Here is a 21,457-nt window from a genome sequence, read left to right as displayed (position 1 = left end):
GCACAAATTGCATTTATTCTGACAGCGGTATATGAGCTCGCGGTGCCAGGGTTTGAAGTTTAAAACACAAGGGAAATCTGTGCTGAAACTGTTACTCGTCAACTGCTCAGTAACATTTTTATGAATTTTTGCAAGGTTGTTTTATTAATTAGTTATTAATTAGAATCATTTATAAATCTGCTGTTTTCAACAAAAAGAAGCACTGAGGTCTTCCTGGGGGTTTCTGCCAAAATAAAAGCTCAAACATTATAAATATTAATATTTTTACTAACTTATTCATTTTAAATTAAATTGTGAAAAGCTAGACAAAACAGTAAAAAGCTAAATTTGGGTATTTCATTTATGCAAAGGTGAAAAAAACAAAAAAATACATAGGGAAAAAATGTGAAAGAAATTTACATCTCAGTGCATCCCTAGTAATTTCCCAAAATATTTGAACATATTTTCCAAACATTGATTATTGATGTTCTTCTTAATTTTTAAGTTAAACCTTTTACTCCAAAAAAAAAAAAGATGTATAAGGTTATTTATGGACTTCGTATTGAAAACATGGAATTACAGAAGTTCAAATTTAATGCATTTTTCACTAAAAAAAAAAGAAAAAAGTGAAGTGACGTGACATTCAGCCAAGTATGGTGACCCATACTCAGAATTTGTGCTCTGCATTTAACCCATCCGAAATGCACACACACAGAGCAGTGAACACACACTGTGAGCACACACCCGGAGCAGTGGGCAGCCATTTATGCTGCGGCGCCCGGGGAGCAGTTGGGGGTTCGATGCCTTGCTCAAGGGCACCTAAGTCGTGGTATTGAAGGCATCGAACCCCCTAGTGTTCCCAGACTAATCATTTATTATAATGTTTGGAAATAACCTGTATTAATTAGAAAAGTGCAAATTAAATGCATTTTCACTAGCGATCTTAAAATATATATTTTACATTTTTTATCGAAATCCATTGTATTGAATTAGAAAAGTGCAAATTAAAAGTATTTTCACTAGTGCTCTCAGACTATTCGTTTATTTAATCTTGTATTGAAAACATTTTGTATTAAATTAGAAAAAATTGAATTAAAAGCATTTTCTCTGCTGGTCTCAATGAAATGCATTTTTAATAGTTATCCAGACTTTTAACCCCACTGTTTATTTATTTTAAGTAAATTTATTACATTTATTTATCTATTTCCCAGAATGCTCTAATTACGCTAGAAATTGTAATCACCATCATCTTATATAATATTTCTTCTTTTGTTTTATTAAATAAGCTAAAACTGAGTTTCTTAGCATGTAAACGCATGAGCGCACAGGGCTGCTGATCAAGCTTTGCTCCATCTTGCGCTGAGATCAGTTGGAGTGGCACTTTTGCTTACTGCTTTCTGCCCTCTTTGCCCCCGGCAGGGAGAATGACAGAGTGGTGATGGTCAACGCCGTCTCCATGGATAATGTGGATCATGCGTATGCAGTGCAGCAACTTCGGAAAAGTGGGAAGAATGCAAAAATAGTATGTAGGCCCTTTTTATTTATTCTTTTACTCTAGCTTCTTGCATTAAGCATTAAGTAATATTGCCATGTCAAATTAGCATAAGACTGCATAAAAACATACAAGGTCATTTACATAGGATGGAAATATATATATATATATATATATATATATATATATATATAGAGAGAGAGAGAGAGAGAGAGAGGTTTTCAAATTTGCCTTGGAGTTTTTAGCTATTTATATAATTAGTACTTTATTTAAACATTTGTGTTAAATTAGGAAAGTGCAGACTGAAAATATTTTGACTAGTGATCTCAGATTTATTGATAATTCATTCATTTACATTTATATTTAGTCATTTAGCAGATACTTTTATCTAAAGCAACGTACACTTATTTATTTTTACATTTAGTTTAGTTTAGTAAAGAATTAGTGTAAATTAAAAGACCCACTTTTATTTATTTTGCACTAAAATCCATAACAGAATTGGTTTAGAGACACATTAGAGATGATAAATATGAGTTTTTTTTTTTTTTTTTTTTACAAAATGTCATTTGTCATTTTTTTAAAAATTAAAGTTAAATTAGGAAAACACGAAACAAATATATTTATTTAACATTTATATTAAATTGAAAAATTAAAATACCTACTTTTGTTTGTTTATTTTGCACAAAAATGTATAACAGAATGTTTTTAGAGACATATTAAAGATCAAAAAATATGGCCAAAAAGTTTCTCTAGTATTTGCAGACTATATTTACTTACTTTGTTTATTTATTTATTTATGAATTTTTTAATTTGTAAACAGTTGTGTTAAATTAGGAAAATGCTTTAAGGAAAATCAAAAGACCCACTTTTATTGATTTGTTTTGCACTAAAAATCCCATAATAGAACATTTTAGAGAGATTTAAAAAGTGTGCCCAAAAACTGAGATTGTTGCGAATAATCCGGTCTGTTTCTCGCTCTATCCAGACCATCAGGAGAAAGAGGAAGGTGCAGATCCCTATGGGGCGCCCGGGTGAACGCGAGACCATGTCTGAGCACGACGAGGACGATGACAGCTATGAAGACGAGATCTACGAGTCCCGGAGCGCACGGAGCGGGCCGAGTGCCTACAGCGGGGGCGGAGCCACGGGCCGGAGGAGCAGCAGGGGCGACCGGCTGGGCGGGAGGAGGGACCGAGACAGAGAGCGCAGCGGCTCCAGAGAGAGGAGTCAGTCCCCACGCTCGGACCGCCACTCTGTGTCCTCCAACCTCCCCCCACGCCCAGCCAAGGTCACCCTCATCAAGTCCCGCAAGAACGAAGGTGAACATGGCGCTTCGACCCTGCCAACAGGTGTCGCCTAACCACTCCGTCTTACGAATTATAACACGCTTGTTTCCAAGCTGATTCACATCACTAAAAGCTCATTCTCACCATGAATACTAACTAAAGCAATAACATATATTAGCATCCACACCAACTGATGATAATGTTCTGGTTATTATAAACTATTATGTCACCTGACACTTTAAATGCTCGAGCTCTTTAAACGTGTGGATTCTACGATAGGCTCGCGATGTTTTTGTCGTTCATCAACTGGAATTTTTTTTTAAAATGATGCCTATTGTTTCATTCCTGTGTGTTGGTATTGTTATAGTTGTAGGGTGGATCACACTACAACTTTATCTTTATAATTTTTGGTGTGAACGCAACACATTTCCAGCCGGTCTGCCCACTGTGAAAGTGAAAATGCTGCATGAAACAACATAATCAATTATTAATCAATCAGTACATAAATGTCATAGACTGAAAAATCTAAAAGTAATTTTAATTAGAAATTTTTAATCTAATTTGAATATTTTCAAAATAATACATAAGTCTGATATATTTAAGAAGTTCATGTGAAAAATTTATAAATATATGATTATAGTAGATTAATAAATAAGTCACCACTACTGAAAATGCTTTTTTTCAATTTGCAGGTTTAAGTAAATATATAAATAAGACCTAAGCATTCCAATTAATATCGATCAAACTGCAACTGGGTTGTTTTGATGAAATAACTATAATAACTTTAACAGCTAACTAACACATTAAAACACAATAAAAAACATGATTAAAAATTTAAAAAAAAAAATAAACTCTTAAAAATGCATGATCTAATATGTTATATAATCAACTGATTAAGTTTAAGTAATTAGTGCACTCTGTGAAATAAAGTATTTTATATGATGTATAAAATTAGTACATCAAATATTTTTGACAATAAATAAATATACATTGATTCCAAAAGTCTGAGACTAGCGAAAATACTTCTAATTAGCATTTTTCAAATTCAATAACAAAAGTTTTCAGTATAAATTAGATAAATTTATACTGCTGTCAAATAAATAATTGCGTCAAAAATAAAAGTTTTTGTTCACATAGTGTTTATGTGTGTGTGTGCTGTGACTATTTATTATGTACATGTAAATAAACACACATGCATGTATATATTTAGGAAGAAATATGATCCGTTTATAAATAAAATATATTTATATACTATATGAATATAAATATATACATGTACATATTTTCAAAATATATATATGCATAATAAATATACATATTACACACAGATATATTATGTAAAGAAAAACATTTGTATTTTTTTTTTGGGATGTGTTTAATTGCAATTAATCGTTTGACAGCACTATAAATTAACAAAATCTGTGATGCATTTAAGTTCACGCTTTTCAAATTTAATATAAACGTTTTCAATATAAATAATATAGTATAGTAAGTCTGATATAATTTATATAAGTTGAATTAAAAGTTGATTTGAATAATCACAAAAATCGACAAAAAACAAAAAGCGTCTTTATAGCTAACATATGCTAACATTGTGTATGTGTTTCTGCGGTTTACTCTGTAAGCAGAATACGGGCTTCGCCTGGCCAGCCACATATTCGTAAAGGACATTTCCCCCGAGAGCCTCGCAGCCCGAGACGGAAACATACAGGAGGGAGACGTAGTGCTCAAGGTAAGAGAAATGAGAATCTGTAGGGGAGGCGAGAAGAGAGAGTGTGAAGTGATGAGCGTGACTCAAGTGACGGATTTAGTGACGATTTATGAACGAATGCAGTCTTTTGCTAATGGAGATGTATGATGTTGACATCATACTCTTCATCTAGATTAATGGCACGGTGACTGAGAATCTGTCCCTGATCGATGCTAAGAAGCTGATCGAGAGGTCAAAGGGCAAGCTGAAGATGGTGGTGCAGAGAGACGAGAGGGCGACCCTGCTCAATATCCCAGACATGGATGACAGCATACCTTCAGCCAATGCCTCTGACAGAGATGGTGAGAGAGTCTCTGTACTGCACACATCAAAATGGGTTTGATTCATTCTGTGCAATTATACCTTCAAGTGGGGTTTTTAAATATTTAGTGGAAAACATTAAACTTTCTAAACACTTTAATTACTTAATAATTTAATTTAATTTAACAAATAAAGAAAATTTAATTAATTCACGAAGCTGTTGATCGGTTCTACTTAGTAAACTGAAAATCAGTTTTTTTTTCTTTTTTAGAATAACAGCTTATGCATTTGGATTTAAATTTGTTTTATCAGTATCATAAAAAGCAAGCTAATTGTGTGGCATTTCTTTCTCATTGAAATATATATATATATATATATATTGTAGTATTATTTCTATACCAGTAGTGCTTTTGTTTTTATATTTTTATATTATTTAAATTGTATTTACCTTTTTTTTTTTTACAAATGTATTTTTTTTCTTACCATAGAATTGGTTTTTCTTGTTAACAAAAATTTAAACTTGTAACAATCATTAAAAACAAAGCTAAAATAAAATACAATAAAAATATAATAAATTATAAATATGAGAGAACTTGAACAAACTTTTAAAAATGGCTTGGCAGCTAATTGAAATAAAGCAAGTTTAAGTTGACTAAAACTAAAATGAACTATTAATAAACTACTGTACATGAACTAATCAAATATAAAAATTAAATGACAATAATAATAATAATGACCAGAGCACAAAACAACTTTAAAACTTATAAGATAAACAAAAAAATTAACATTAAAACTTACATAAAAATACAAATAAATGTATCTTTTTGTTTGTTTATTTTATGTAATTCTGAGTGAATTCTTATTTTTTTCCATTTGGAACTTGGGGAAGAATTTGAAATTCCAATAGGAATACTCCAGGTTCACTTAGAATTCTGTAACACAACACCTGTAATGGTGTGAAATCATTTGATCTTTTTGCTAGATATTTCAGACATCCACTCCGTGGCCTCCGATCATTCCAACCGATCCCACGAGCGGAAGAGGAGCAGCCGCTCTCGTTCTCCGGACCGCCGCTCCGAGCCCTCGGACCACTCCAGACACTCTCCACCACAGATCAGCAACGGCAGGTCAGATGGCCTTTCTGTTTTCCTCTATTTCTTTGGTTGCTGCAATACAACTTTTTGTAGACAAATAAATAATCTCCAAATAGTCCGTTTTTGAGTTCCCCCCCCCCTCAATTTTTAGGTCCTCCTTATAATATTCAACAGATTGAGTTGTAGGCCTGCTCACCGCTGATATGAGAACAGCTTTCTGACAGGCGTTAGAGAGAAGCCTCTGTCAGACCGCGCTCCTGTAAATTGGAAGTGTCCTAGATAGATAAACCAGGGTGTGACAGCGGGAGAGGATGGGAGGAATTTCATCTCCTAAATGAAACCCTAGATTTAAAGGTGAAGTGTGTAATTTTTTCGGCAGTAAAATACATGGAAGCATTGGTTGACTTATGGTTGACTTATGAAGAGACTAAACTCTCTGGAACAATGAAAACTGGCACTGTTTGTTTCTTTGAGCGGACCAATAGTCAACTCTAGGGTTATCGAACAATTGCATCCAAGCAAATGTTTTAGATGAAGAAATGACACACTAGCCACAAGCCAGATTTGACCACACACATGTTTGCAGATCCTCAGGTGTGTGAGTGCTCATGAAGTTTCTTCTGACTCTTGTTTTGAATCAGGGCCGCAGGGCCGACGGCTCAGAGAACCCGGCCAGTGTAAGTGTTTGGGTCCGGTTTACGCAGCGTCCCGAGCTAACTAACGCTTTTGTGAGCTTTGCACTAAAGCATGTGACGTGGGTGCTTCTCAAAGTTGTGTAACCCAGTGTGTGTGTGTGTAGTGTGCTGAAATGGTGTTCTTATTTTACCTGAACTTCTTGACTTGTTCATTTCATCATCCCAACATCTTTCACCTCTGGCTGAAGCCCGACAAACCAACTTGGGCACAGGAAATTTGATGGTTTGTATGCCCAATCCCAGCATGCATCTGTGACATCAAACATATCCCTTCATTCTCATTTCTCATGCAAATCCAAAGAACTGGTCTCAGCTGTGTTACCTCTTTTCTGCTGAGTAAAAACTAAAATAGGGGTGTCTGTCGGAAAAACGTACACATACACACACACACACATAGGTCTGCTGCTGTCAGTTTGGCAGTGCAGGGGGAAACATGCTGCTTTTAACATCGTTTGTAGTAGTTCCTCTCTGCCTCAGAGAGTTCTCGGTAATACTGGCACATCTGCTCATCCAACCATCCTTGAAAGTCTTTCAATAGGATTGAAGCACCACCTGCCCTGTGTTCGAAAAGTCTCAAAAAACTGGAATCTGTGAAGGCAGCAGAAGCTTCTTGAAAGCATAGGCAGCTGCCTTTTTGCCCCGTCAATCCAGATAGATTTAATTCCTGGTTTAGGAACCAATGGTTTAAAGGACTGGAACCATTTGAGGAGCCAATTTTTATGTCCCAGATCCAACTTTTCTTGGGTGGAAACGTGAAATGGTGCAAGAATGGGCATGGCACTGTGTTAAAAAAATATGTTCTAAAAAGTTTTATCAAATATTCTATTAACGTTACTTGCCGGATTGTTCTTAGAACATTCCCTGTTAGATGTGATGTTTGAGAACATGCAGTAGAATTTCCTGTCACACTGAGAACATTCGAGAAAATACCTGCATACACATCAAAATCGATTCATATTTTTTGCCACAAAGTTGGGTCTGTTGGCGCATGGTGGCTGTCAACCAATCAGAGGAGCCATGATGATATTCAAAATAAGTCACATGGCATTTGCTGAACAACTGCCATTGAGAAGAATTGTACATCTCCACTTTGTTTTAATCTTGTAAGAGTGAAATAGCGAGATCCAAAATTTTTGCATTTGCTCTTGATGAAGTTGATTTTACCAGCCTGGTTCTGGATTGTCAATCTGTTAACTAAGGGGAAAGACTGCGTGTTTTAAGATGTCCTGCCAAGTTCTTCCGTCCCTTTTCTCTTTCATTTGAAAACTAGATAATCACAACAGTGTTTTGAAACCAGTGTATTGCAAAATAAGTAGGATCAACTCCTGAAAGAGAGAAGAAAATGTCGGTACAACATCCAATCAGACCAATGTTTTGGCACAAGTTCATTGGGCACTTGGTGGAACACAAACCAAATTAGACAGATGCCAACATGAGCATGCTCTCATTCCCAAAACCAGTAATATTTATAATTTATTTACTTATTATTTATAATTTTAATGGGCCCTTTTATTTATTTATTTTTTATTTTTTTTGTATGATAAAAGATTGGCATTGTTAGGTTGGCAAAACCAGTTGGGGAGTTTCTGAATTAAACTACTTCAGCCTTGTTTCCACCGAAATTACCCGGAACAATTGTACCAGGAACTTTTTGGCTACTGCAAGTTTCCTCACTGTATATTTACAAAAAGACGAAATATGATATCAAATACCCCTGCCTCCTTTTGTTTTCTTTTAAATATATTAAAAGCCACAGAAATTTAGTTCAGGGAAATGTGTAGGCCTGTATATCCTAACGTTACATTACAATGAAATTAAATATTATATCAAACAGTTTTGCATCTTTTTATTTTAACATATTAAACATATTTCAACATATTAATAGATTAATTGAATAAAGACCAAAGATTACCTGTTAGATTTATCCAAAACAAATTATATTTTATAATGTCAGAAGGACTAGCCGGGTTGAGACTGCTCTCGTTAGTAAACATGAGCACTGAGCTCCCACTGATCCCATGGAGCTGATTGTCTACAAAATCAGCGAAACACATTTTTAAATAGGCGCATATTTGAGTTTTAAACAATTGCATTCTCGTCTGAAATACTTTTAAAATGACACTTCATGACACAATAACAATAATATTTGAAAAGTATCTATATTGGTGGTTAAAATCGCAATGCTGCGTGAACTCAACCAATCAGCATGTTTAGCGCCAAAGTCCCGCCCCCGAAAGTTTCAGACCTTTGAAAAAGTACTACCTTGCGAGCAGGGACTTCCTGAGGGGCAATCTTTTACCCTGAACTTTATTTAGATCCTGGTTCCTGCGGTGGAAACACACCGAGTACCAGCCCAAAAGTCCCTAGTTCCTGGGTAAAGTTCCAGCGGTGGAAACGCTGCTGTATTGTAGATCAAAAACTTCTTCACATTCCCGTATCAGAATGTGATAATTCTTTGAAATAAGCATGATTGGTAACCGCAAGAGCAGCCCTCCTCAGCAATTACTATTTTTCTCTCATAGTCATTTTTATGGATCATAGGGTCCGTAAAGACCCTCAAGTGGACAGTGATGGCTTTAGTGCTTTGAGGTATAGTGCGTTATGCCACACACTTATCCTTAATGTCATCAGCCAAGGCTTTTTATTGAGCCTCACCATAATTGCTGGGAAAGATATTTGTCATTGTCATGAATAAAACAGGACCACATGTGGCGGCCCGGCCCTGCAGAGATGGACAGTTTCTGCAGTCCATGGACGTCGCCCACTGTTGTTTACCATGACAATAAAGGTCACGGGCCGGACCTGTCGTCTTTGGCCACATGCCGATTTTTGGAGTGAATCATCGATGGTGGTGCACCTGGAGTCCTTTTCTCTTCCCGTCTTTCTCTCTCTCCCTCTCTGTCTCTTCCATTACTCCAGATCAGATGGGCTGCACTAAATATAGTCCAACAAAGGAGCTGCAAAGCACAGCTGTGACCTTCAAGACTACCTAGCTGCCCTAGCCACATAACGTCCTCCCTCTCTCCCCATCTACCTCGCTCTCATCTGCCATTTGTCTTTCAGTGTAAACAGTGTTTTATGGGTTGTGTGCTTAGGCTTGATAGTGTGGAAAAAGCAGTGTTGTTTTTGGTTGTCCTGCTGAGAGCAGAGCATGCATTAATCATCAAAAGCTTTAACCGAACAGCACAAAAGCTCATTTCATTCCGCACTGTACCGCATATTTTCAGTGTCCTGTATACAGGTGTATTATTGATTGCACTTTCACTTACGGCCTGAAACATACTCTCCCAAGTACGTGAATTAGTGATGAGCACGTTCGAAACACTGCTTTGTGACGTTTCGCAACCTTTGTAAATCATTAGTTTTTTTATTAACGTTTCGAAGCATGTTGCGAACTGTCAACGTTATTTTACACAACTTTTACATTATTTTAGTAAATGAGGCTTCGTGATGTCACAACTCTTTCAAAATGGACATATAATGGACATACGCGTAAAACGTCAGTTTTCTCTTCCAGGTTGACCACTGTCATGATTGGAGCAACAGATTGAAAATCTCTCGGAGATGGTTAAATTTGACTCTGGTTTAATAGCACAGATTAGGAGTCTAACTTTGTCGCCCCCTAGAGCACTTAGGTTTATTACCGCAATGCAAGGTCGCGTATTAAGTAACCAAGCCACGTTTTTCATTCACATCTGCGTTTGGGTACTTGTGTTGAGAATGTTTCTGGCCTTAGGAGGAAATGTTTTCATTTTCAAAGTATATTTGATATGCCTGATTCATTTGAACACATTTGTTCATTTGTTTTTTTTTTTTTATGAATCGGTAAAAAAAAAAGGGCAAAACAAATTTATTTGAGACATCAATCAAAGGTTTTTCCAGAAGTGTGGCATTTTACATGTTCTTTTTTTTAAGTAATTGTCAGATTATTATTGGTATTATCAGTATAATTTGTATTATTATATTGGAAATTTCTCAACAGATACCAGTCAGTAGATTGAGTGATTTTGTTTGTTTGGATTGTTCAGTGAGCCGAAAAACCAAAAAACGCTCATCTCATTCAATAGTTTGTTTCTGTTATCACTCACAAGTTTTCCAGTAGTAGTATCAGGTTTTTTGAGTATTTGCTATTTTAAGTATTTGGTTAAAATACGATTTTAACAGTGTTACTGGTTATGATAAAGTAGGTTGTTTTGTACAATCAATAAGAGTTAGTGAAGTCAATTTGGAAAGTCATGTTAGCAATTTGGTTCATTCAGACAGTTTCAAATTATTGATTCATCATCATCACAGTTTTATTGTCGTTAAGTCATGCAAATTTATGTTCTTTATAAATAGTTTAATGCTGTCATGATCCTAATTGTTAGTTCCAGGTAAACCTGTTTTTAAGACTGTTTTTTAAGTTTTGCATTGCTTAAGTTTCAAACATATCACTACCTTAAATGTTTTACTTCCAAACAAACTTCTCACACACAATCCACTGATTTAAAATGCTTTGCAAATAGGTTTGTCCAAATCATTCAAAGACGGATTCGTTCGCAGATTCACTACATTAAATCATAACAAGACCAATGTTTAATGTGTGTGATTCCAACAGCTTTTCTTTGTGCTGTCCTTTTTCTTCACCCACAGTCACCGAAGCCGTGATGAAGACAGGGTCTCAAAGGCTGGGCCACTTCCCGTACCCGCTAAGATGGTGGAGGAGATGCCAAAAGAGCAAACGGCAGCCAGAGAAGAGAAACAGCTCCCCCCTCTGCCAGGTCAGAGGTCACTACACATGAAACACACTGCATTATTCTCAGCCTGGGTTTGTGCTCAGGCGGTGACGAGCAGCAGGAGTTTGTCAGACGTGACAGTGTCTTCACACCTGCTCCGTCCTGCTGGGTGTCTCTGTGACCTCCCAGAGCGCGACACGCTCCTGTGGTGACACTTTTGTGTGTGCGCGTGTACTGAAATACTCAGTGTGCTTTGATCTCCTCAGAGCCCAAGCCTGTGTACGCTCAACCTGGCCAGCCTGACGTGGACCTGCCTGTCAGTCCGGCAGACGCCCCAGTGCCCAGCGTCACGCACGATGACAGCATCTTACGGTGCGCCTCACTAACTTTCCCCAAACTCTGTGTTTTAGAGATATCGAGAATGAAATGTCCTAGATGTCCTTATGTTTGTGTGTCCACCCTCAGGCCGAGCATGAAGCTGGTGAAGTTTAAGAAGGGCGAGAGCGTGGGGTTGAGACTCGCTGGAGGGAATGACGTTGGGATATTTGTGGCGGGAGTTTTGGAGGACAGTCCTGCTGCTAAAGAGGGCCTGGAGGAGGGAGACCAGATTCTCAGGGTGAGACGACCAGGTTTTGATTCACTCTTACCACTTCACTGATTAATTAATGCAGCTTCTGTCTAAAAGCTGTGTATATAGGCAGCTACCTATAAAGGGCACTTGATGAATTCATCAGGTAGCTGTATGTTTGATGTTACTGTGGAAGCGAGAGTTCTGGAAAAAGAACTCAACAGTGACCACATACTCCCATGAATCATTGCGGTTTCACATTTAAGTAGCTTATATATTAGTGTATAAATTAATATTTTGTAATAAACTTCCGATATTTGTATGATTTGTATGATTCATGGTCAGTAGTGTCATTTTGAGCATCTGTTTCTGATTTGATTGATTTCTGATTCGATGTGCAGAGCTTCATGGGATGTGTAGTTCAGTGGTTTAGTTTGATTCACGGCTCCTTACTATTTAGTTTTTTTTTAATGTTTAAAATATTTTTATTTTATTTTAAAAATAGTTTTTATAATTACTAGTATTTATAATAATACACATTTTTGTAATATGCACAAAATATTAGCAACATGTACAAAAAAATAATAAAATAGTATAGTATTGTTTATTTTGAGTGAAGTGACATTCAGCCAAGTATGGTGACCCATACTCAGAATTCGTGCTCTGCATTTAACCCATCCGAAATGCACACACACAGAGCAGTGAACACACACACACACACTGTGAGCACACACCCGGAGCAGTGGGCAGCCATTTATGCTGCGGCGCCCGGGGAGCAGTTGGGGGTTCAATGCCTTGCTCAAGGGCACCTAAGTCGTGGTATTGAAGGTGGAGAAAGAACTGTACATGCACTCCCCCCACCCACAATTCCTGCCGGCCCGGGACTCGAACTCACAACCTTTCGATTGGGAGTCCGACTCTCTAACCATTAGGCCACGACTTCCCACGAAATTTTATATTATAAAATTTATAATAAATAAATTTTATTTATTTATTATTATTTTTTACAATTTCTGTTCAGTTTCAGTATTTTTTTTTTTGTTTTAGTTTTTTATCATTCTTTTTAGTTCTTATTAATGTTGGTTTCAGTTTTAGTTTAGTTTTTTTTGTAAAGTTAAACTAGCTGTATAGAGTTTAAGTTTTTTAATATTACTTTTTTCATGTTTATTTCAATTAACAATTTTTTTATGGTTTCCATTTTAGTTGCTGTAATATCTCTGAGCTGATGTTTTTCATATTAGTGTGTGTGTGTGTGTGTGTGTGTGTGTGTGTGTGTGTGTGTGCGTGTGTGTGTGAGACTGAGCATTTCTGTCTGATGTTGCTAACTGCTTGATTTATGCTCAAGTCATTTCATCTCTTACAGTTTCTCAGCAGTTGAGCCTGAAGATGTTTGTGGTGGCGTTTAGCTCTTGTGATGAATAACTCGAGTGGGACTCTTAAAGGCCTGTGGGTGAAGGGAAATTTGGTGTTCCCGGCTTTATAACCCTCTGTTTACAGGCTCTTTAATGGAAGTCCTAGTTTTATGGCGATTCGCACTTCCAAATTGTCCCTCTCGTGCTGTATAGATGCCATTAAACCTCAGTGTGTGTGCAGATGCTTGCCTTCTCTCAGGGTGGTTTCCCTGGTGACGTTGGTTTCCATCTCCTTTCTGCCAAACGCAGCCTCTTTCTCTTCCTCTCTGGGTTTTTCCAATGTGTCTATTCTTTATTCAGAACATTTGTCACCTTCCCTTTCTCACAAACCTCACCACACAAATCTGTCTTAAATCTTTCCTCTCATTCGTTAGACCTCTTTAGAGAGGATTTTGGTTCCTAATGGCTTTTCTCTAAACCCTCCCCAGGTAAACAATGTGGATTTTGCAAACATCATCCGCGAGGAGGCAGTGCTGTTTCTGCTGGACCTGCCCAAAGGAGAGGAGGTCACCATCCTGGCCCAGAAAAAGAAAGATGGTGAGGATATGTCAGCTCTTAAAATTTAATACGAATCCCTGTTCATAAACCATTGTGCCTAAAGTATAATTTGACTGTCTGCACTCCACAACGGTCCACGCAGTGTCGGTATGATGCTTATTTTCATCAACAGAAGTGTCCCGCACACAGTGCAGAAGTAAACTCATGCCTTTGTACTTTCCTTATGTAATACATGATACATTTCTGGAAAATGTGATTTGATTTAGGCAAGGGTTTGGTTTTGATTTTGACCTTAAGTTTGGGTTTGTTATAACAATGTCTGAATAGCTATTTGGCTAAAAATTAAAGGAGCATCGGAGGACAAGCATGGTAATAAGATTACAATGATAATTAAACAAATAACATCATAATCTAGCTGGTCTCCAGTCAAATATTCATGGATTTTCCCTGAATATTGTTTTATTCAAAACTATCCAGATGCAAGATCCTATCCCCATTCGTAAATGTGAGAAAATTTGTGCATTATTGTAATGCTTTTAGCCAGTTACCTGATCAAAAACAAATGTGTCATCTCATTCAAAGCTACTTAAAATTGCTTTTCTTAAGTTAGCTGACTGAAACACAAAAAGGGAAATTTTTAATTGGACCATTTTAGCTTCGTAATATGCGGAAGGATGAGGAAATAGGATCTTGTACAACATTATATTATGAAAGTTAAAAAATTCAACCTAAAGAATAAACCAGCCTAAACTGATCTGGTTCTTAATGGTTTTAAAGGGATATAAAGTCTTATAAACTAAACCAGATAAGACCAGCAGAACGCCTTCAACCGTTTCAAGCATTTTATCAGAAACGCAAAATAATAATGGCGTAAATCTCTTTGCTTCCCAGTGTATCGGCGCATTGTAGAGTCTGACGTAGGTGACTCGTTCTACATCAGGACCCATTTTGAGTACGAGAAGGAGTCGCCCTACGGTCTGAGCTTCAATAAGGGCGAGGTCTTCAGAGTGGTTGACACTCTTTACAACGGCAAACTGGGCTCTTGGCTCGCCATCCGCATCGGCAAGAACCACCAAGAGGTGGAGCGGGGCATCATCCCCAACAAGAATAGGTGCTGATGCCATTTCTACTAGTTTGCATTGAGTCATGTGCTTAATATGTAGAGTTGTTGAAGTTTGAGCCGTTGGTTTATGTTCTCTGCAGGGCTGAGCAGTTATCGAGTGTCCAATACACTCTCCCAAAGACTCCAGGAGGGGATCGGGCTGATTTCTGGAGATTCAGAGGCCTCCGTAGCTCCAAACGCAACCTGAGGAAGAGCAGAGAGGACCTTTCTGCTCAACCCGTCCAAACAAAGTTCTCCGCTTATGAAAGAGTGGTGCTTCGAGAAGGTAGGCTGTTTATAGACCTGCTGTTATTTGCTTTGGTTATTTCAGGTTTGAGCTTCTGTTTTGAAGCTTAGCTAATCATTTTCAGTTTGTATGTTGTTGTTTGCATTGAAAGGACAATGTTTTGTAGATATCTAGTTAACCTATTGTTTTTCCTGCTTAAAAAGCTGGTTTCTTGAGGCCCGTGGTCATTTTTGGGCCTATTGCGGATGTTGCAAGAGAGAAACTGTCCAGAGAGGGACCTGACCTCTTTGAACTTGCAAGTAAGTGCTGCGTAATGAGATTTTTCAGTTTTTCTTATATTAAGAAGGTATAAAACATCTTTTTCTCCTTGCCTCAGAGAGTGAACCCAGAGATGCAGGCACAGACCAGCGCAGCTCTGGAATCATCCGTCTCCATACCATTAAACAGATCATTGACCGAGTGAGTATGGACTCGGATAATTTAGTTAACTGCCATTCCATCTGCTCGGCTCGTGAGCATAGACTCACAGACCCTGCAATGATCCAGCTGGTGTTTCACGATTCTGTTTGTGCTGCTAGGACAAGCATGCTGTGCTGGACATCACCCCCAACGCGGTGGATCGTCTGAATTATGCTCAGTGGTACCCCATCGTGGTGTTCCTGAATCCCGACAGCAAGCAGGGTGTCAAGAACATGAGGACCAGGCTCTGTCCCGAGTCCAGGAAGAGCGCCCGGAAACTGTATGAGCGTGCTCTCAAACTGAGAAAGAACAACCATCACCTCTTCACCAGTGAGTAGACCCAGAAATCAAAATAATAGCATTCATCTCATGTTGCGAGTCCATGGAACACAAAAGGAGCAATTTTGAAGAATGTCCAGGACAATCTAGTCCATATCACAAATGGGAACTTTTGCAAGCTACAAAATTGTTTTAAATGCAAGTACCACTTGTGGTGTATTTGTAGTTTAGTAAATTGCGGCTCTTCTTCCTTCTAGCCACTATCAACTTAAACAACATGAACGAGGGCTGGTATGGCGCTTTGAAAGAGACCATCCAGCAGCAGCAGAACCAGTTGGTCTGGGTCTCAGAGGGCAAGGTAAGCTTCTCTAGTTTTGTGCCTCAATTTCCAAATGTTTCTTATGTGTCTAGAGCCACACCCCCAACATAACACTTCTGATTGATCAGTCGTGGTCATTCTGTGGTTAACTATTTAGCTATAGTTACACTGTATTTGAATAAGTAATAAGTATATATCTATGATGAGTGGTTGAGCTATGTATTGCCAAGATTGATATATCAAATGATGTTTTGGTTATATAATTTTTTTTCTTGGTTTTGTTATTTTTTTAATTTTATTAATGGGCATCACCTTTTTTTCTTTTTGTAATTGAAAGCAGGACTTTTCTTTTGACAACACTAACACTGCCAATGCTTCAATAAAAAATAATTACATAACTGTAATTGTAATTAGTGGTTGACCTATATATAGCTTTTTTTTTAGTATATATTGCCATTGGGCTCTGTTTTTTTTGTTTGGTTGGACTTTTATTTTGACATCACTAAAACTACAATGAATGAATAATAAATATATAAATGCATTTTAATAAGTGGTTAACCGATATATCAACAAGGCTGTTTGAAATGTTATAATTATCGGCATTTGATGATCAGTATTTATGTTTGGCAGAGTTGTCAGAAGAATTGGCTTTCTATAATTAGTAAACTGTATAACTGAATAAATGTTACTTATACAACCATAGTTAAAATTGAAAAACTGAATAAATCTGAATATAGCTTTTAGCCTATATATATCTGATGCAATAAACAAAAAGTCTAATATCGGCCGATAACCGATATCAAACAAATATGTTGTGTATCCCTAAAACAATTTCTGCTTAAAGTTATATTTATTTTTTGTCAATTCATTTATTTGGTTAGTACCCATGTAAAACATTCCATTCATTTACTATACTTAAAAAAAAAAAAGCTTTAAAGAGCTAAAAAAGCAGAGCTATTTCTGCTTTTACATGGTTACAGTCCAAGTGTTTGATATGCATCAGTTTCCACTCTCACCCATCCATCATTTCATTTCCACTGCTGTGGGTCATCAAACTCATCCTAACCATCCCTCCCCCCCCTCTCCACATGCAGGCAGATGGTGCTCCTGACGATGACCTTGACATCCACGACGACCGCCTCTCCTACCTCTCGGCACCGGGCAGTGAGTACAGCATGTACAGCACCGACAGCCGCCACACTTCTGACTACGAGGACACCGATACGGAGGGCGGGGCCTACACCGACCAGGAGCTGGATGAGACCATGAATGACGAGGTGGGCCTGCCCAGCGAGCCTGCCATCACACGCTCGTCCGAACCTGTCCGAGAGGACCCGCCGGTCATCCAGGACGCAGCTGGGTACCCGAGCTACCAGCATGCTGTGCCACAACTGGAGCCGGTGAACCGCATCGACCCTGCTGGGTTTAAGATGGCAGCTCCTCAGCAGGTACAGAATACAAGGACCATTATGTGTGTGTTGGTTTCTTTTACTGTCATTCATTGGAACTTCTGTAAAGGTTTATGCGGCTCATTTCTGCTGTGCAGTGCTTTTTGAACTTTTTAACAATCAATATGCTTTTGTTGTGATTTAATGAAGTATTTCTATAAAAGATGCTTAGGCACTTAATTAAACAGAAAATACTAATTATAACCTAATCACATACTGGCAAGAAAATTAATAAGATGGAGCCTTACAAGATGGAAATAAAAATCTAAAGTTAGCCATTGTTTAGTGAGAAGAGTTAGGTTACATAAGGGTGTTTTTATTTATTTTATTGTTTATCTATCTATCTATCTATCTATCTATCTATCTATCTACATTTACACTTTTGTTTTTAAATATTATACTCATTTTTCTTTTCATCACACAAGATGTAATGATTCAAATCAGACCAATTAATATCACAGAAATCACAACATTATATAAAATATGTTGTTAATTCTTGCTGGTGTTTGTGCAGATGTCACTTCCTGGAGCATAATGACATTAAGGAATTGGCATTTGTTAAATAAAGTTGGTCTTTAGGGCTTTTTTAGTTATTAAGATATACAGAAGACTGACAGGATAAAAGATAAACTGGAGGACACAAGGAAAAATTGTTAAACTGTTAACCAATTAAACCAGTATTGTTCATGTTACTAGTGAATAAAAGGCATTTACATTTCTTAAAATGAACCCCTGTAGTTTTTAAACTGAGTGCATTTACATGTATAATACATTTTGATAACTGTCAGTTCAATTTAGAAACCAGACAACAACATTTGCTAGTTTTTCTGGTGATTCTTACTAATATGGTTTCAGTCTGTTTATATATTATCTGATAAAATAACGCAAATGTATATCAGAATGTAATGCATAGTAGAAATGACCATATAACTCAACAAAAGCCATTGTCCTTCCTTTGGCGCATTATCTGAAATGTAAACCTGTATTTCCTGCCCTAATAACATTTTAAACTGCATATGCAACAGGACTGGACCACTACCTAGTTTCTGCTTCCTGTAAAGCTAAGGACACTATTTTATTCAAAAGCACACTTAAGTTTGTATGACCAGGTGATATCCTTTACCAGACAAACTCTTATTCATCTTTCAGTACCTTTCAGTTAACCTGGTTAAGGATGCTTTGGTGGTCGTAGCTGCTGTTTGTTGCTGGTGCTGTCTGTAACCTCTCTGCCCCGTACTCCACAGCAAACAGAGGCAGCTCTGGCCTCGCCGCCCCCTCCCTCTGCAGCGACAGCAGCGTCCCCTGCTGTCCAACCCACCGCGCCAATAGTGGGTACGAACCCAGAGGAGCCGACTGGCACCCCTCAGGCCAACTCCCTTAACAGCCCCGTCCCCGTTCCCGACCCCCAGCCTGACCCTGAGCTCGCTCAGCCCCCAACACACGACCCCCACAAGTTGCTTCCTCCTGGCCCAGATCCAAAGGTACCAGCAGCACCAGAAGCTGGACCCGCTCCCGGTTCGGCCCGGTTCAGCCCAGCTCTCTCTTTCTCAACCTTGCCTGTGTCTATCACTCTTTTATTTGACTCCTCCCACTCCACTGTCTGCATGAATGCTCCGCCCACCCCACACGTGTGCTGCGTGTGTTCCTCTGTGTAACTGGTACACATGCACCACAGGAGGACGAGGGCCCATGCATAAGTAGAAGTGCCTCGTACTTCCTCTTGCATGGCTCCTAATTTATGATGTTTCTTTCAGCCTGTTCTGTCTGTAGGGCTGGGCGATATATATATATATATATATTGCATAGTCATGAATACAGCTGCACGATTGTGACAACAATCATAATTGTTGATTATTCCCTTGAAATTGTAATTGCGATTATTAATTACAATTATCACAATTTACGATTATCACAATTTACATTGAATGATGTTTATACCATTGTTTGATGCAACTGCATGGCGTATTTTTATAAGAAAATTAACAAGCTGAAAACACATTTACTGGAAAACTTTTAGTGCTTTTCTGTAGTATTAAACCTCAAATGTAAACTGTTCATCAGATTGATTTCTTCTTTAAATTATAAAATAAAATTTATTATTAATGTTATTATAATGTTATACTAAAACTAAAATTAAAACAATGGGAAAATCCCTTAAGATAACATGTTGAAAGAAAAAACGCATCTTAAGCATGCAGAATAACATATTGACTTTGGACGATTAATTGAACGATTACGTAATTCTGGCATCCATAATTGCAATCGCGATTAGAAATTAAATTCATTTGGCAGCCCTAGTCATGAATGTGACAGCTATTTGAAATGGTGCAACATTGCGAATGTGTCACTGTTTTACTGCACTTTTTATTTGGCTGATATATTTACAGACTTTTCTCCAATTGTGAGTTTGTATATCTTTCGCAATCCTGAGTTTGTGACTCTCGAATATAAACTCAGAATTGGGAGGAAAAAGTTCAAATTGTGAGAGATGAACTTTAATATCTCAGAATTGCGAGAAATTATTTTTTCCTCAATTGTGAGATTTAGACTCGGAAATTTAAACCATAAATGCAAAATTGGAAGAGTGGGATATAAATTCAAAATTGCGAGAACTTTAAATTGTGAGAAAAAACTACAGATTGGGAGTTTAAAAAGTCGCAATGACCTTTTTAATTATTTTTATTTTGTGGTGCAAAAAAAATTAATAAATTGAAAATGCGAGATGTAAACTCAGAATTCAGTGAAAAAAGTAATCTTTAGAATCTATAGAAACATAATTTGAACCGTAGAAATAATATATATATATATATATATATATATAATAAAATAAAAAATCTTAATTGCAAAATTAACATGTTCCAATTTTTTCTATTCCGTAGTATGAACAGACTTCCATAGAAAAGTCAGAATTTTGTCTACAAAAAAAACCTATAATTTAACAAAAAAAATTTTTTTTAAATATATTAAAATGCTTTAATAAAATTCTGCATATTATATAATTTATTTTCTTGTATAATTGTTTGCATCAACACAATTTTTATTGGAATATTTTCTCCCATATTATTATTTTTGTGTGTGTGTATTTTGTGAAAAAATAACAATTATTTATTGAAAAAAAAATGTCAAGCTGTATCGCCTGGCCCTATTCTGTAGTGATAGCCGTGACTGTAGCGTTTGGCTTTGACCTGAATCTCACCTGTACGGACGACCGCTGGATGCACTGTAGACTTGTCACTTAATTGCAAACGGACCTTTCCCTGATTTGCAAGAATGGATTTCTGTAGTTGCATGTTCATTTAACCTGCAGACAGTACTTACAGCAATGTAAAAGGAAAACAACTGGACTAATCCTGCATAATGTCTTCATAACCAATGTTTCTTTTCATAGATGAAGACGTTATGTAAGAGCTTCTGTGATTAGGTTAAGTTGTCTTATAGGAGACGTTGGACCTTTTACAGCTCTACTGTCTTCAGGCTATACTTTGAAGCTTGAGAAGGAGCCTTTCAAACAATGAATAAGACATCCTTAAAGCTCTGCTTGCACCTATTATAAATCTATTCAGTTTTACTAAAGATGAGGAATCAAAGAGTGTAACCAAGTGGAGGTCCTGTACATGTTTGAAGGGCTTCTTATCAAACTGTAGAAATGTAGAGCTGAGTAGCAAGTTGGTAAGAAGCTTGTTTTATTGCATAATGAATTAATCAGTTATTAATGTTTTTTTTCCTACTCAAGATTGAGTTTAAGTTCAGTGCTTGCAAGGTAGTGCCATATTTATATACCAAACATTCATATAATGCCATAATTAATAATTGAGCACCAAAAATGATCGTAGTTAAGCATCAAATCAGTGCA

At 37.2% G+C, this 21,457-nt stretch overlaps 1 protein-coding gene across 15 annotated transcripts in view; it reads left to right on the top strand.

Moving 5' to 3' along the window:
* The window catches only part of LOC132124979 (tight junction protein ZO-1-like), a 158,304-nt gene that overhangs the window by 119,818 nt on the left and 17,029 nt on the right, over nucleotides 1-21,457 (top strand). For 6 of the 15 annotated variants that reach the window (XM_059536161.1, XM_059536160.1, XM_059536154.1 and 3 more), the window contains 18 exons: nucleotides 1,399-1,501; nucleotides 2,457-2,790; nucleotides 4,383-4,489; nucleotides 4,641-4,809; nucleotides 5,751-5,895; nucleotides 6,504-6,539; nucleotides 11,190-11,317; nucleotides 11,539-11,644; nucleotides 11,738-11,888; nucleotides 13,681-13,789; nucleotides 14,642-14,861; nucleotides 14,954-15,138; nucleotides 15,303-15,398; nucleotides 15,476-15,558; nucleotides 15,678-15,888; nucleotides 16,095-16,195; nucleotides 17,251-17,604; nucleotides 18,849-19,085. In XM_059536161.1, the coding sequence (XP_059392144.1) occupies nucleotides 1,399-1,501; nucleotides 2,457-2,790; nucleotides 4,383-4,489; nucleotides 4,641-4,809; nucleotides 5,751-5,895; nucleotides 6,504-6,539; nucleotides 11,190-11,317; nucleotides 11,539-11,644; nucleotides 11,738-11,888; nucleotides 13,681-13,789; nucleotides 14,642-14,861; nucleotides 14,954-15,138; nucleotides 15,303-15,398; nucleotides 15,476-15,558; nucleotides 15,678-15,888; nucleotides 16,095-16,195; nucleotides 17,251-17,604; nucleotides 18,849-19,085 (2,875 nt within the window). The remainder of the gene's footprint in view (nucleotides 1-1,398; nucleotides 1,502-2,456; nucleotides 2,791-4,382; nucleotides 4,490-4,640; nucleotides 4,810-5,750; nucleotides 5,896-6,503; nucleotides 6,540-11,189; nucleotides 11,318-11,538; nucleotides 11,645-11,737; nucleotides 11,889-13,680; nucleotides 13,790-14,641; nucleotides 14,862-14,953; nucleotides 15,139-15,302; nucleotides 15,399-15,475; nucleotides 15,559-15,677; nucleotides 15,889-16,094; nucleotides 16,196-17,250; nucleotides 17,605-18,848; nucleotides 19,086-21,457) is intronic. The other 9 variants (XM_059536170.1, XM_059536159.1, XM_059536168.1 and 6 more) reach the window with 6 other exon arrangements.

Source organism: Carassius carassius, chromosome 43 (genome assembly GCF_963082965.1).
Source record: "Carassius carassius chromosome 43, fCarCar2.1, whole genome shotgun sequence".
Taxonomy (NCBI): Eukaryota; Metazoa; Chordata; class Actinopteri; order Cypriniformes; family Cyprinidae; genus Carassius; species Carassius carassius.
Note: the sequence above shows the minus strand (reverse complement) of the source record. Positions and strands in the feature narration are given on the sequence as shown.